Source organism: Polypterus senegalus, chromosome 8 (assembly GCF_016835505.1).
Source record: "Polypterus senegalus isolate Bchr_013 chromosome 8, ASM1683550v1, whole genome shotgun sequence".
NCBI lineage: Eukaryota > Metazoa > Chordata > Cladistia > Polypteriformes > Polypteridae > Polypterus > Polypterus senegalus.
In genome coordinates this window covers 59,437,129-59,454,305 of record NC_053161.1, presented here as the reverse complement: position 1 = coordinate 59,454,305, position 17,177 = coordinate 59,437,129, and the positions used below count along the sequence as shown (strand labels likewise).

The window sequence follows — 17,177 nt, the reverse complement described above, 5'->3', positions numbered from 1 at the left end:
TTAATTAGTAAAGAAAGTTCTATACAAAGTAGTAAATAGACTGCAGGAGAGCTCCAGTCCATTATTAGTCCATCACATTTTTAACAATATTTAATTAATTACCAGACTTACAGATAAAATAGCCTTTTAGAAATGTTATCATCTTCTGTGTTTCCAATAAGAGTTTATGAATATGAAAATATATTAATTTTTAATGAGTATTTATAACTTTTTTTTACTAGTTAATTCTTCCCATAGTTTTAAAGTGCATGGTCACGTCTGCATGTTTACATTTCTTTAATGCTGTTGCTCTCATTTCTTTGGCCCTTCACCAAAATAAAACATACTATTTGAACATTATTAACTACCTTCCCTCATTCAACTTTTCATCACCTACAGTGCAGTATGGTGTCTTCATACAAAGATTGCAGTTAAATGAGTCTAGTCTCAGAGGTAGAAAACTAATTGCAGAATGTTAGATAGAAAAGATTAGCTCAACACCCTTAGAGAAATACTATTCATTTTCTTATAAAAGGCAAAGCTGTAGCCTTGAGAGGCAAATATAGTATGGCTGCCAAGAAGAAGCCTTATGCCAGTCTGAAAAAAAGCATAAGCATTTTCTTTTTTTTTAATCATTGAATGTGTCTTTCACTTTCTTTCATACTACCACAATTAAATGTCAGATTACTGCGGCTGTTCAAGAGCCTAGAAGCTAGAAGCTCCAGGCAATAAGCAGAAGAAATCAAAAAGAAATTAATATCTGACAGCGACAGCACATGTCCATAAGATGTGTTATTGTGTTTTGTGTATTAGTAACACTGCAGAAAAAAGAGAATGTGAACAATTCTTTCTAAAAAGCTGCCTTTCTACTGAATTCACTTAAATGAACACTTCACCATAGTTTGCAATTGTTTTATATTGAAGCAGCAAATGGTTTTATTCAGTATGCTGAAAGACATTGCCTACATCTCCATGATAATATTTTGTTCTACAGGATGAATTAAACACAAAAGAATACACAGTGAACAGCATAGAAAAGATTTTAAAATATTGTAATTTGTTTGTCATTATTATTTTTTGAAGTGTGACACTACCATTTCAAATTTATGGGTGGTATTGTTCTCCATTGTTATTTAGAATTGTTATATGTTGTATATTATATAATGCTTCATTTGTAGAATTTTGATGCTTATTGTGGCGATTTGTATCCTGGCTAATTAACAAGTGTAATTGTTTTTGCTGCTTTAGAGCGGAGAGTAAAAGAGGCTCATATTGCATCAGAAGGGCCAAGTTGTTGAAGTTTTACTTAACAAGCTGTATAGCAGAATCTATAGGCCTTAAAGCACAGATCTCTAAGTTTCCTTTATTAGGGATGGGACTTTGTTCAATGTAATTGTAAAAAAAGTGCTGCTAAAGTACTTTAAGTATGGTGTTCTTACGCTCCTGTTTACTACTGCTTCGTGATTAAAAGGGCAATCAATTTATGTCTGAATAACGCTGTGACAGCTCTGTGGCAACTTATACTAAGCAATACAAAGTGCCTTTAGTGTACATTTGTGATAAGCTTCAGGACAAAGCTGACTAGCAGTGCTGCCCGGTCATTATACATAATTTTCATTCCAAGTATCCAGACTTTTTTGTGGTTAGTTGCATGACATTGGGGTATGAGGTTGTCACTGGTACTTTCTGTGAACTGTTTTCTTCCTGGGTTTTCCCAGACCCTAACCATATGTAAAAGCAAACCTTTTTTGTCAGTAAATTTTCCAGTATTTTATGATATAAAGGAGTAGCCAGCAAGTTTAACATTATATTTAATCTTCAGAACATTAGACCTGTAGTTTGAATAACATAGGACATTATAAGATATATCAGAGGCCACCTGGTGAGGGAGTAAACATTCGATAAGATGCTTTTTCTGGCACTCTTAGAATACCATGCTGGCTGAAAGTGTTTCCTGTGACTTATGATTCCTTGAGTGGGAATTTCAGCTGCCACTAGGTAGGCAAAATGAACATAATAATAAACTGTAGTCCTCTGTTAACCAATAACTGTGCCTATGTCACCTATAATAGTAGTTATAAATGGATTTATATTGGGTTACTCAAGAAAGACTTCAGGCATCCGCTGTTATCATTTAGATATCTCATTAATCCAAGGCAGCGTCCTCAAGAATATAAATGACATTCAGAAGAAGATGTGAAAGGTTGAAACTCCAGATTGCTCATGATTTCTTACTGCCTAGCAGTTCAAATTAGAATAGTAGTTAAGTATTTTGCAACAAAAAGCAAATTTTCTGTCCTTACTTTAACATCTGATTGGATCTAAAAAAAAGTGTGTTGTCTTTTCATGGTAATATACAATTATGACACATGCTGTTGCTGAAGGTGACTAGGTAATAAACTAGCTTTGCACTCTATTGTGAAACAATATGACATTGGTACTACTGTTTTAAAACAACTGTCCTGTTTTGTTGCTTATACTTTGATAAATCTAAACTGTGCCCTTCTATGTCCTGTTTTAAAACAAAGTAGTACTGTACATCTGCCACTGTGAAAACTGTTCAGTGCTTCTCAGGTTTTGCTGAGCAAATGGCTGCATTAAAACTGCTCACTGAGATAATCTGAAGGAATTTGCCCTTAATGAGCATATCTAGCCAGTCATATTTTGCTTCAAATTGTATGGATATACAGTATTTGTTTCTGCTAACCAGATTGACCAATATCTAAATCAAAAACCTTGGACAGATATAGAAATATACATCAAATGTGGGGAAGGACTGTTGCACTCCATTCAGGTTTCAATATATATATATATATATATATATATATATATATATATACACATACATACAGTGGTACATCGGTATACGTCCGCTTTGGAATAAGTCCAACTTGGTATACGTCCAGTTTGGACATGAAGAATTTTGCTTGGTATGCGACCTTTGTTTGGAATACAACTCATGTGCTACCCTTGTTTACCTCTCTCTCGAGACAAAGCCACGACTGCCTACGAGTGTCAGTACCGCAGTTGCTAGCATTCAGTAAACAGCTCACGTGCTACCTGTTGTATATGATTGTTCAATGATGCTTTTGTCCATTGCTTTATGTTCGGGTATTGATTGCTATAGTCTGCGTCTTTTGAGACGTATGACTGCCAGAGGGAGGGGTGTGGTTTAGAAGGCACTCTGTATGGAGAGTTGGTTAAACATGGTTCAAAATAAACAGCATTCGAAACATTATTCTGAGTGTGTCACTACTTCAATCTAGAGAACACTACACTACCTTTGTTTACCTCTCTCGAGACAAAGCCATGATTGCCCACAAGCGTCAGTACGTCAGTTGCTAGCATTCAGTGAACAACCTGCGCCATAACTCTCTGTGAATTTTCATGTGATTTTTGTGTTTTTTTGCATAAATTTGAATTGATTGTTGAAAAGTATGAAGGTGGCATGCGTATCCGGGACATGGCTGCTGCATACCGTATGCCGAGAACGACAGTATCTACGATTGTGAAAAACAAAGACGTTATTAAAAAGTAAATTGAGGTTAAATTTTCATTTATTTCATCTAATTGGTTTTGTATTTATGTATTTTAGTATTAAGCAGTGTTTAAATTATTTTATACAACCCCATCAATGTATAATATGCCAATAACAATAGGATTTTTTTCATGGGAACGGATTAGTCATTTTCCCTTTATTTCTTACGGAAAAAAATTGTTTGGTGTACGTCCTGTTTGGTATAAGTCAAAGGATCTGGAACGGATTAAGGACGTATACCGAGGTACCACTGTATATAGATCTCCAAGTACAAGTATGGCTTTAACATGTCTGAAAAAAGTAATATGATAGGTAAACTGGAAACATACTTTAAGTGCACTTACTGCATACGACAGGATTCAGAACCTGCTGTGTCTATAATGGAAATGCCAGTGGAATCATCACTTGCTTATAATGAGTTGAATAAACTGGAGAGCAGCTTTCTACATAATGGCTCCCATTTGTGCACAGATGATAAGCAACAATAGGTTAAAAGGGCTAAAGAGGAATAAGTTATCTAACTTGAGTATTGATCTCTTCACTGATCAAGCTTGGCTTTACCGTATACATTCACAGTTACAAGTACATTTCAGATTAGTAAATACAAGACAGGACCAGTTTTTTGCTGTACTTGTGACGTTCTATCAAATGCATAGTGTTCTGGATATAATTATGACTTTGCATTAAAATAGTAGTCTAGCACTTATTCAATATTATATGTAAATACATTACATGGCTGGTAAGGTGATGTCTGGAATAAAAGTACAAGGATATAGAAGGAGCTGTAGTGTTGAAGTGAATAGGACTTTATTGAAGTGTTCCTGGTCCTGGATGTGGTTTTGGGGAATTTCCAAAAGTAGCTCCTTGATGGGGTATAAAATCATTGCAATACCTTTTGAACATGGAGTCAGGAGGCAAGTTGGGGCATGGGCCAAACATGGTAGATAGTGTAACCAGAATGTAGTGTAGGGAGAATCTAGGGAGGTGCCAGAGAGATGTCTCTTGTGGTTGTGAAACAGTATTTTAGATTGTGGGTAAATGTACAAGCTACTTCTTCATATGGGCATGTTCAAACTCTTCATAATCTGGCCCATGGTGGCAATTACAGCTTTCTTTCTGTTTGTTCTTTAGTTACTTTGTTATGGGTTTCTTAGTTCTGGGTTAGGGTAGTACACAAGGAACCACCTGTCACTTTATCAAACTTTGCAAGTTTTCATTTGTATTGTCCTTCTAAAAATAATTCTTGTATCATTAACTAATTACTAGAATCTACATTACCTCATAGAACTGCAAATGTTGATTCTTTTTTGGTAGTATTACACAACACCCTTAGGTGCCATGTGTTTGATGAAAAACTGTGATGTTAGTAATCAGTCATTAGGGATCATTTGGGAGGTTATCCTTACACTTAAAGAACATCCTTAAACTCAACAATACATTAAAAAAGGCTGAAGTTGTATTCTGCCTAGTAGCTTGTATCCGGATAAATATTTTGAAATTGCAGTTTACGTGAAGTCAAGTTAATTTGTCATTTCAGAACTTTATCTGTGTGATTGAATGCCAAATTCCTCCTAAGCACAGCACACATCCTTATCACTACCATCAGCTGTTTAGTTGTAATGACTGCTGTGTCAGTTGTTAATTACATTTTCATGTCAAAGTATCATATAGGCATTTTATATTGTCTAAAATTGACACATTTCAGCATTAGAATGGATTCTATCCAAAAAGCATGTTACAAAAAAGGGCGGTGAAAATACCAAGTATGTTGAATAAGCAATAATCCTTACTGCCACAGGCATTACCTGGCAGATAATTAGCCTTGTCTTTTTTTATTTTTTTTCTTCCCTTAATTCTTTGTCACGTCAGTCAGTTACCTGACCGGCTGGCAATGCCAGCTGTACACAGTATTTTGCTTAGATTACAATCTTTGTTACAAGCTATTTAAAACCTAAGTTGTTACTGTCACACAATCTTCAAGCCTTAAGTAGGAAAAATAATATCTTTCTTAGTAAATATGTTTTAAATAGGGACACAGCTGAGCAAAATACAAATATAAATTTATCCAAATTTGTAATTGTGAAGTCATCAAGTAACACGCATTTCTACCCAAGTTGCCTTTTTATGTAAAGAAAGTAGTTTACATTTATCTCCTTTCCAAGTAACTGTGTATTTCTGTTATTATACCTGTTTTAATTACAAACTTATTTCTATATATCTATTGTTCATATCAGTATATATGTGAACCAGTTAAAACAATGAAGTAAAGAGCTCTTAAATAGCAAAAGTGTTTTTTATTGTGCATACATCCATCCATCCATCATCAACCTCAAAATATCCAGTTAGGGCTAATACTGGATACTAATACTGGGAACAGAGCCTACTCTAGTTGGGAAGGATCAAGACCTTTACGGGGCTCCAGGCCTTTGCAGACAACATTCACACACATAGCAACACTAAAGAACATGAGATTTATAATGGAGGTACCACCATTCAAACCATCTACTATATATTTTAGATTTAAATTGATATAATAGTAAATTTCAAATATATTTAGAGACTAGTACCTATTTGTGTTCTTCCTAGTTAATCATTGCAACATAAATGTTATTTCTTCATTGCATAACAGAAGCAAATATATCTTCCAAGTCAGGAATCATATCATGTATTGTCAAAAATAATAAATTGGCACCATTGTAATTTATGTGAAACAAAACATACATCTTACAGAGTTTCTAGATGAAGTCCAAGAATCAGTTCCATGCACAACTGGAACCACTGTTATAAAGTATTGCTATGTAATTTGTTGGCTAACCCCTTGATCTAAACCTGAATGTGAACAGAAGCAGCAAGTGGAGCAATATTAGGTGGAATTTTGTACAACCTGTGAGCAGTGAAGAAATCTAAATTGTCTGGTTGAAAGAATATCTGGTGAAGTGTAACAAGATGTGAGAGACTGAGGGTTCAACCAGTTACTTTACGAACAAGCCAGCCATCATGTACAGCACCTTCGGCAAGTTGTCTCCAATGCTACTTTGCCTTGAAATAAGATAATCTTAGGTTATTCCAGGCTACTGAGCCATGGCATATGTGAGTCTCATCTTGGCATCACATATGATTTGTGTGTTAATAAAACTAAAGAATTAATCTTTGATCCAACTTCATTTGGTGATCTTAGTTCAGATTTTATTAATGGAGAGAGAGTTGAGCAGGTAACATATTACAAGTGTTTGGGTATTTACTTTGATAGTCGGCTACATTGGGTCTATCATGTGGAGTATGTTTCTTCTAGGATTGATCAACACCTGCACTTCTTGTGAAGACTTAGGGTCCATGGGATGGACAAAAAAAATTATGTTGTAATTTTATAGAGGAGCTACTAAATCACCTTTTTCTTATGTTTTTTTCTGTGTTTTGGTTTCTAATCCTTAGAATTGTCCACAGGTAGCAAATATAAACTGATGAAAAACTAAAAAGTTCTTTAGTGCAAATAAGCAGCATTGGTCCTGTTTAAAAGGAAGTAAAATAGAGTCTGTACATCATATTCATCAATTTGTCACATTTTTTGTCATGTTTTCACATCAACACACATTGTAATAACTGCTCAGTCATATAATTACACATATGAGTTGTCATTTAACTGGTTTGGCTGCATTTCCCTGCTTGATAAAGGGTGTCACCTTTTCCCATGTTCTCCAAAATGTTGCTTATGGATGAATCACATTTTTCACAAATATACGCAAGCTTTCTTGTTAACTTTGTTTTTGTATATCCCTGACTTTTGCATAAAATGTTGCGCGCACACACATGCCTGTTTTTCTTCCTGTACAAGTTTTGTAAATCTGACCGCTGGTGTTTCAGACCATAGTTCTCAAGTACTGTATTCATCAATATGTTGAGTGCTAACAGTATGCTCAGAATCATGGATGTAGAATTTGCTCATGCAATGGAACACTCACATTTATTACTTTACCATTATTTCTGTGGATTCTTCTTTGTAAAGTAATTGTTGACTAATTTTATAGTCTCTTATCTTTATAGTCTATATCTATAATCTATATCTCTTTTATAGTCTTTATCAAAGTCAGATCAAAGCTGATACTTTTGCAATAAATAGTTTATGTAAAGGGAAAGCAAAGCACAAATAGAGTAGATCTGTATAAGGTCATTATTTTCATTATGTACATGTTTAAGATAACAAACAAAATACATAAACTAATAAAGCACTCTAGTGACTGTTAGAGTTTTGACTTTATCTTAAAAAGGTTTTTACCAAAATTTGACTGTATTTATAAGTGTCACAAAATACATTTTAATGATGTTTCAAAATTGGTTATAGTCATCTGATTTTACTAAATTTCAAATATCTCAGTATATTTCAAGATATCCTAAAATTACATCTTGGTACACTGAGATATCTCAAAAACACTTATTGAAATAGTATCTTCAAATAACCTTATTTATAATTCCAGGATATCTTTAAAATGTAATTCAAGACATCTCAAAATGGCTTCATTGGATTTCTTGTCAGTTTAAAGTACTATATTTCACAATAACATCCATTTAAGATATTTTAAATTGCACAAGAAAGTATTTTTATTTTATTGCCCATAATGGACTGGTTGTTATTTCAAGATATCTCCAAATATAATGAAGTAATGTAACATATCTTCACATTTGTGATATTTGAAATGTTTTTCAGCATCTTAAAATCATTTTATGATATCTTCAAAAAATCAACTCCTCCATTTTACACATTTTAAAATGCATTCTAGATATCTCAATTTTAATTTCAGGCCATCTGAAATACACTTTAAAAACATTGGAATATCTTTTTGAGATGCAATATTTAAAATACAATTATCAAATATGTTTCCAGATACTGTAATAACATCATGTCCATTATTCAAGACCATCTGAAATATATTTCAAGATTTCCATATCGCTTCCTCTTTCTTTTAAGGTATTTTAAATTCATTTTGAGATATCTTAATTTAGGTAGGGAGACATATTGGAAAAATAAGAAATATGACAGGATAGGATTTTAAAATATCTCAAGATGAGTTTCAGATATCTTAGTGTGCATTGAACATATCTCAACATGCATTGCACATTTCCTAAAATGGAGGAATTTAATTCAATATATTTTGAAATGATTTTACCATATCTGTACTGAACTGAATTGCATTTTAAAATATCTAGATGTAATTTTAAGTTGCCATATAAAAGTTAACAATTTTAACCAATTTCTTTGAAATTCAGAATGATAGAGCCTAATATATTCAGCAAAGTAAAGCAGTAAATACCGATAGGGAATTTTCATTTCAAATTTTTTCAAAAGTACTTAATACCGACATGAGCCACGAGTGCCCATAGTGTTCAGGGTCATTCCTGGCAAAAATGATAACCAGGCAGGGACCACCATTGAACCCTTAATATCATAGTCCTTACATAACAACAAATTTGTACTGACTCAACTTCTGCCTAGGTTAGCCATTTAACCAAGATCCCTGGAGCTGTGACGCTGTAGAACTGCGTAATTCCCCGCCATGCCATCCAGGGATTTTTAAAGTTATTTTAACTAATCAGCATACAATAATTTTTTTTTAAACTTACAGTCAAAAACTAGAAAAAACTGTAATAAATAAAGTTGAACTTGGTAAATTTAATTATTGGAGCAACCAGTAATATATTATGTAGCTTTGCAGCCTTAACGTTTGGGAAGCAATTCTGCTTAGTCCTATCTATCTATAAAGTTTAGACTTCATCTGAGCATAGTTGAATTGCTTTGTTAATGACATGTATTTCTATAATCATATACTGCAAATGCTGAAAAAAGAACAATTACAATAAGAAAAAAAGTAGGATATTTGGTTGCTGCCATCATATGGTTGATATAGACATTGCAGCCAAGTAGGAACTATCTATTTATTCATTTGCTGAACCTACCTTTTAGATTACAGTAAACCTCTGGGACTGCACTCAGTATGTGGATGGTTGCAGTTACTATTTGATTATAGTCTCAAATTCATTGTCTTTTATTTGATTTATTGTTATATCTTTAGTATTATTTTTCTCATACTGAAGTACATCGCTATGATGATTCCCACACATTGTGTTTTGCTTTTCTAAGATATACAAAACTTTTTGATATAGAACTGCATTGTGTCTCTATGACGTGTGTCTTAGGAGTGATGAAACCAGAGTTGCCAAGCTACTTTTTAAAGTAGCCCCACATGTGGATGCCCTATCACATGTACCTCTGTTTTTTTCTTTGTGCTGTGGAAGACTTTGGTTGAACAACTGGTTATTCTTGACCCAGAACTGTAATATGTTATTTAACATAGTTTTTGGCACAAGCAAATTACAGAAGGAACAACAATTATACTCTACATGGCGTTCAAATGAAAGACTTGAAAGATTCAAATTCTACTGTTTTTTTATATTGCATTTGGATTTATCCCTTTAATAAATTTTAATCCAAGAGTTTCATTACTTTCTTTACACCTAATGCCTTCCACCACACCATAAATTCCATCAGTTAATACTACTTCTTTTAATAAACAATTGGATTAGATGGGTTATATTTTTAGATATGTCATGGTCTGAAATCAATCAACATGAATTTACATTTGTTTTGTTTTAAATCATTTTAAATATTCTCTAAAGATGGTAGCTGTATGAGCAGTTCATGTTGTGGGTGGGTTATGTCCTTAATAATGCTATGGGCGCGCCTGTGAACTCTGGTGTTATAGATGTCCTCTAGTGCAGGGAGTGCTGTTCCAATGATATTTTACGTCTATTTTACACCCTGCTGAAGGGCCTTCTGGTCCCATGCTGTACTGTTCCCAAACCAGACAATGATGGAGTAGGTAAGGATACTCTCAATTGTGCATCTGTAGAAGTTGCTGAGGATACTGCTTGGCATACCAAACTTCCTCAGCCTTCTCAGAAAACACAAACGCTCCCCGCCAGGTCTGTGATGTGGTAGGTCCAAGTCGAGAGCCTTTAGAGATGTTAATGCCAAGAAGCCATGTGTCCACTCTCTCCACCTCAAGTCTCTCCAATGTAAAGTGGTGGATGCTGACCTCTCTTCCACCTTGTGTCAATAATTATCATTTTGCTGGTGTCAAAAATAAAGATTACTGTCCAGACACAATTTGCATGATAATGAAAAAAATGTCAATAACCAGGGACACTTACAACCATCTTTATGGGGCCAGGGTATGGGTGTAAGTTGTATTTTGCACAGATACTTGTAAAATGTGTTTTTTTGTTGCCCTGTTTGTCCCAGTGGAGTGTTCATGCCACAGAATGTACATATTTCGCAAACTGTCACTTACGTTACAGTGGGAGTCACCATTATTCTAGACTTGTGTTTACTGTCTGCCTTGGATGTGTATCATTTACTGGTAGGAGATGGTTAGAGAGTGCAGGAAATCTGGGAAGCAAACACTCAAGCTACCTAAAGGCTATAAAATGTTATCTATTATTAGCATTTCATAGCAATGAAGTAAGAAGGTAATTGGATTCCAGGTCACTTGGTGCATGAGGTAGGCCCAAAACTAAATGTTTAAAATCAAGCAACAGTTGGAGATGGTACAGTATTTTTAAGGCAACGTATACGGTAAGAAAATTTGTTGCAAATAAAGCAGCAGTAATTCTAACATTTTGAAAACTTCCGATTAAGTGCCCTAAATAGAGTACTGTTACTAGTGACCCCACTACCCAAAAGCTCAAACCTGCTAAGCCTTTTAGGCAACATGTCATTCAGGTCACACAAGTAGTAAGATAAAAAAGGCTTTGGTTGTCAAATTGATTTCTGCAGTTAAGATTTCATATCATTAATGGTTTGTTCACAAAGTCATTAGTTAGTATTCCATAGTAGACTTATTTTCCCATCCTTTTGAGCAGTGGGACTGGAAGTATCCTTCTGCTGCTGCATATCTTTCCAGAAATGTCACAGATGGCTGAGGAAATTGTGTTATTTCAGATTTCCTTGGTCCCTAGATTCTAGACTGGGCAGCATCCATGCTCAGACATGTACCAGAGAGATGTAGCTAGCCTAGGATGCAGACTGTATGCAGCATATTAGCCAAGTATTGTAAAAATCGGCACAAGTGTGCTTCACATGAACATTTTGGCTGCTACAGGCATCCTACTTCTGAGGAAACTCTGCTCATTATAAAATTGTTCCTATATAAGTCTTTGAATCTGTGGCCATACCAATTGTTAGGAGTTTGGCTCAGCTCTGTTCTTCCACATTAAAAGTTATATTTGGCTTAAAAGGAAAAAAACTTCTGGGGATCCAAGGAAATTGTTTTATGTCTTTTGTTTTTTTTTTTAATCTAAGGCTGGTGCATAATTTTATTGGCTGTACCATTTTAAGATGACAATACATTTTTTGAATGTTCTACTAAATCTGGAGCTATTGGTGGCTTGAAGATGCTGGCATAGAAAATGAGTGTTATTTACTTGCTTCTTAGTATAACTACTGCAATGAAAAGGAATGTAGATTTTTGTGGCACCATTTAAATAGAGGTCACAGGCAGTTAATGGTCATCCCATTCCAAGTTTTAAATGTAGAATATATTCATATGAAGCATGTAATGACTGTCCGAATGGACCACCTCTTTCACCAAAGCCTACTTATGTAGGCATGTGATTATACTTTTGGCAAATTCCATCAAGCACTATGCTTTACATAGGTTTAATAAATTTATATAGTCTAGATCTGTTATTTGTTCTTTTAAATTGCCATTTTATAGTGCAATTTTGTATTTAGCAAATTAATTATTTTATAAAGCAGCCACCTACAGTACTTAGGAGTGTTATTTGCATCAGCAGAATATTCAAATTAATGCTGAAAAAACTGAAATTGCTTGTAATGATGTTTTTTTTTCCTCTGTCTTGAAAATGAAATAAGCTTGGGTGCCAGCACAATCTTTGTTAAATTAAAAAAAAAAGAAGAATTTCTATTTAATACACAGAAGACTACATTCCAGTGAAGACTAGTCCATTCCCATATCATGTTTAATAAAATACATGTCAATGAGCCTGACTGAAGTAATGTTGCGAGAAATATACATTTAAATTCTTTCTCCAGATAACTGTTCTTTTACATTATTCTCGGGCTGTTGCTGCTCTTTATGTGTTTGTTAAGTAGCAGAGATGACTAGAAAATAAAGATGCTTATAGAAAATGTATTGTTATTAGCACATAGTGCTAGTGAATTGAGAAAAAAAGATAGTTATTTGGCAAATCATATCACTGTCTAGAGTATAATTCAGTATTTGCACTAGCCGCATCTTATGATTGATGGTTCACTGCATCATTTAATTTCTGAATGCTTTATTTATACAGTGAATGTACAGTACATGTAATTTATATCAAAGACAGGAAAGAGCAAATATATTAATTACTCTGTCTCTTGCTCTAAGTGTACCTTCAACACCTTTCCTTTATATCTGAGTGTGTGTGAATGTCTCTTCACCGGTGCTTGTTCTCTTGAGCGTGTTCCTGTAAAGCTTTTTGGATTCTTTTATACTTGCCGTCTTTGAAGTTGACTCTGTCACCATGCATCATATGCCTTTACTCCTTCTTGTGTGTTCCACACTCGCACTTCCTCTTTCATCATGTCTCCAAAGTCAGATTGTCCAATCACACCAAAGCCAAACTGACTAAGATTGCTCTGAAGGATTGGACACATATATCTTAAGTGTTTTATCATATAGTAGATGATTATGCAAAAGTTTAATGTAGTTCCACAGCAGAAAGCTTCACCACCTCATTGGACTTGAGCTTGGTTCATTTCCATGGTTATCTCTCTTCTTAGTGTAGTTTTCACATATCCCCGGTATTCATTTTGGCCTTCCTAAGAGAGTCTGATATCTTTCTACATTCTGAAGATCCAGGCTGCATCAAACTACTCTGGTGTGAGTATAAATATGGTGTGTTGGGTTCCCACCTCGCATTTTTACTACCAAGAAATACATTAACTCCCTGTGGCCCACATGTATGTGATACCCTTTCTAAAGTCCCACTGCACTTTTCCAAACCAACTTCATCCAGGTTTTGGGGATCTGATGCCTAAACAGGAGCACAGGGTGCATCGTAGAAATGGCCTTCAACAGGGTGTTAGTCTAGGCCTCAAATGCATACACTTAAACTGAATCAATTTAGTTTTGACATTTATCTTAACAGTCACGTCTTTGTGATGAGGGAGGAAACTGGAGAATACTTAAAAAAATAATTAAAGCAAATGAATGACCAGGCCTGGAAATAAACCTTGATATCTGGACATGTTAGCCAGAAGTAACCTCTGCCCTCAGTTGCCATCCTGTAACAACATTAATAAATCATTAAAACAATTTCAAAATAGAGAAAGGTCTCTGACACATATTCACTAGGAAGTGTTATATGAAGCAAAAATAAGTTGTGGAAAAAAGCTAATGTCATAACCACATAAAGTTAGAAAATATGAATATTGTTGTATGTGTATGCATTTAAAATACATTATACATGCTGGTGTGTGTCTAATTTACATTTATAACATATGAGTGCAGATTATCTGAATTCACAGAGGCTTTCACTTTTGACTTCTTTTATTTATTAACTTTCTTTTGCCATGCTAAGAGCATTGTGTCTTTAGTAGTATGTTTGTGAAAGAAAAATAGTTGAATAATTGTAGGAGCAACTGTGTGAAGGTAAAGCATTGGATTTATTATTTAAGTCATCTTAAACTTTTAAGTCATAATGTAATACAGGTTTTTATTTTGTCAGTGAGAGCTTTAAGAGTTGCACATACTTTATTGTATTTAATAATATCTCTCCTAAATGTTACCTGTCCAATCACTCATGGAGAAAAAGCCTCTAAAAAACATAGAGGCTTTAAAAAATTCAACTGTGTGTAAATTACTTTGGCCCCACTATATTTGTAGCCTTTTCAAATAATTTGCAAGCCATTTTATCCACAGCATAGCTTTCTAGATTTGTAGAACTTCAGGGATTTGCTTAAGGTCAGCTCTCTGCATGCAGCAAAGGCAAGTCATTCAATTACTAGGCTGCCTGCCCAAATGATTCCTTTCACCTTTGACTGGCACTGGGTGGAGCAGCACCTGGATAACTTAGAGAATAAAAAATTCTAAATTGTCAGGATCTGCTCATCTCTGGTTAGTAATTGAGCCGTCAGTCTGGTATGTCATTCTGTAGTTGTTGGGTGTTACAAGTAATCATAGGAGCCCATCTACAGTGTAGCAGAAGACTAAAAAACCACAGTATAAAAGGTGCAAAAGTGTAACAGTTGTTAAATAAATCAATAGAATTGCAAATAAAATTGAAAATAAGATGTAACAAGCAGTGAGTGTAAAAAAATGTTAATTATTTTAAACATTTACATTAATTGGATATGGAAAAAAATAACATTTATGCAAACCAGAGGCTTATCCATGGCACAGTATACAAATTTATTCTTAAAATTTTTATGCTCATATTTATGTTTTATCCATCACTAAATTGATATTGCCTTTTATCATGTTTTTAAATAAGCTCGATGAGCAATTTGACTTTCAGAAGATATTCATGCCAAAGACCCCTTGTAGAGTGAAGGTGGTAATTGCAACTTTCCCCAATGTGCGAGTGTTGCTCATAATTAACTGATGTTCCGATAAGGCTTTGCACCTTCGTTCCTAGAATAAGCTTCAGCTCATGTCAGGCCCAAACTGAATAACTGGATAGTAAAAATGGATGGATGGTAAAATAAAAAATGCTCTTTAGAGCTTAAGGAATAAATATGCAGGTGTTAACTGGTTTTGGTAGAAGATGATATCTCATTGCTACAGATGTACACATTAATGTACAGATGAGAGATACATTTGAAACGTCAATTGCATATATATTGTAATTATTAGTTTTTGTTTTGTTTTGTGTTAATTTCATTTATTGTAAAGCATACTACATATTCATACCAGTTCAACCTTGATTTCTTTTTCATGCCATAACCATTGTTTTCCTTTCTTCACCTATAGAAAAGGATGGATGATATAAGTTCAATGATGTACTTGAGGCTGTTTGAGGTAATGGTTCATTCTTAAATGTTCCTGTTTTGTTCTGTGATGGTCTGTCTCTCAGAATTAAAATGTCTTCATATGATGCAGCTTATCTTGAAAACAAATGTCAAATAAAAACGTGGCAGGTGGTGATTACTATTATATGGGAATGTGTCACAAATATGATTACAAGGAAGATTGTACTAAGAGATACAGTATGAACATTATGGCAACAGTGGTAAACATTTCATTTAGTAGCCATAGTTCTTCAGTAATTATTGTTTTACTAATGCATTGAAATTTGTAAACAACAGTTGTGAGGCTTGGTTTTAGTGTATTTGTTTTGAACATGAACACAATTAGTTCCATTTAATTTTAATTTTTTAAAAATGGGTTTGTTTTTTATGTATTATCGCATTGAGCAACTACCATACTGATATACTGTACCTGTTTTAGCTTTACTCCTTGCAGAGTGTACCTACATAAGTCAAAGCATTTCATGTTGCTTTTTTTTTTTCCAAACAGAATAAAACCTTCCTTGGAAAGCCTAAACCATACGTTCAGCCACATGCAATAGTAGACTTACTCAAACATGCTAATTTCAGTCTCTACCAACTATGTGTGTCTGCGGTAAACATTTTTAGTCACTGTAACCTCACAATAAATGCCCAAATCATTGCTCAGAAGTTCACAAAATCTGACATATAGGCATTCAGGATTTTGGAAGAAAGACTTTAGTGACCATTTAGTTTAGTTTAAAGCTCATCCTTTGAGTTTTTAAAGTTCAGAATTTACAAACACAGTGTTACTGTTGCATCTTGTATATATTTTGGTCAATTTTTACCACATGAGATACATGTTGTAAATATGAAGATAGTCAAGTGCTTGCCACATTAGCCGTTTTAGTTAATTCTTTCAATTTTACTGTTTTATATCCATTATTTATTTGTAATATTACGTAAGACTAGATTTTTTTGTGTCATTATAGTAACAATACATAGGCATGTTTTATTTCTGCTTAATTTCAAATATGAAATTTTGGTGATGACTGATAGTTAAGATTTTATACACATAAGAGGTGAGATTGAAGCTCCACATTTTAGTCATCTCTTAATATATTTAGTTGCCCATTTGCCAAATATATAATCCATCAGGTACTGATATGCTCATTGGAGTGTTTTTGCAGTTACATAATAACTCTTGCTGAATGTTGCTGTAATCATACCCAGTCACATAAACATTCAGTAATAGAACTATTTTAGTTGCAGTGACTATTACAATGCAGACATGGTCTATAATTATACATTATTTTTTTTTACTTATTTACTGTATGTTCTGTATCTGCTTACTCCCTCCAGTACCTGCTCTCATTGGGCTGGAGACAGCATCAGACCAAACACAAGAATAAACTCTGTATTGGGTACTGTTACACTGCAAACAATAAACTATTGCCTTCATTATTTTATAACAAATACAAAATTTGAATTTTACCATGATTCCTGCTGCTTTATTAGGGTTTTAAACATATTTTTGGACAATTTTTTTTATGATCCTGAAAAATAAAGTCAAACTTCTACTGCAGATATTCTTTTCTGTTATAACACATTTAACTA

The 17,177-nt window shown here is 34.0% G+C and overlaps 1 protein-coding gene and 1 long non-coding RNA gene across 14 annotated transcripts in view; one reads left to right on the top strand and one right to left on the bottom strand.

Annotated features, from left to right (window-relative positions):
- The window catches only part of LOC120533971, an 89,066-nt gene that overhangs the window by 29,071 nt on the left and 42,818 nt on the right, over nt 1–17,177 (bottom strand). The gene's annotated exons all lie outside the window — the stretch shown is intronic.
- Nucleotides 1–17,177, top strand: part of cadps2 (Ca++-dependent secretion activator 2) — a 795,011-nt gene that overhangs the window by 765,310 nt on the left and 12,524 nt on the right. For 6 of the 13 annotated variants that reach the window (XM_039761130.1, XM_039761137.1, XM_039761131.1 and 3 more), the window contains one exon: nt 15,544–15,591. The exons of the other annotated variants lie outside the window; for them this stretch is intronic. In XM_039761130.1, the coding sequence (XP_039617064.1) occupies nt 15,544–15,591 (48 nt within the window). The remainder of the gene's footprint in view (nt 1–15,543; nt 15,592–17,177) is intronic. 13 annotated transcript variants of the gene reach the window in all.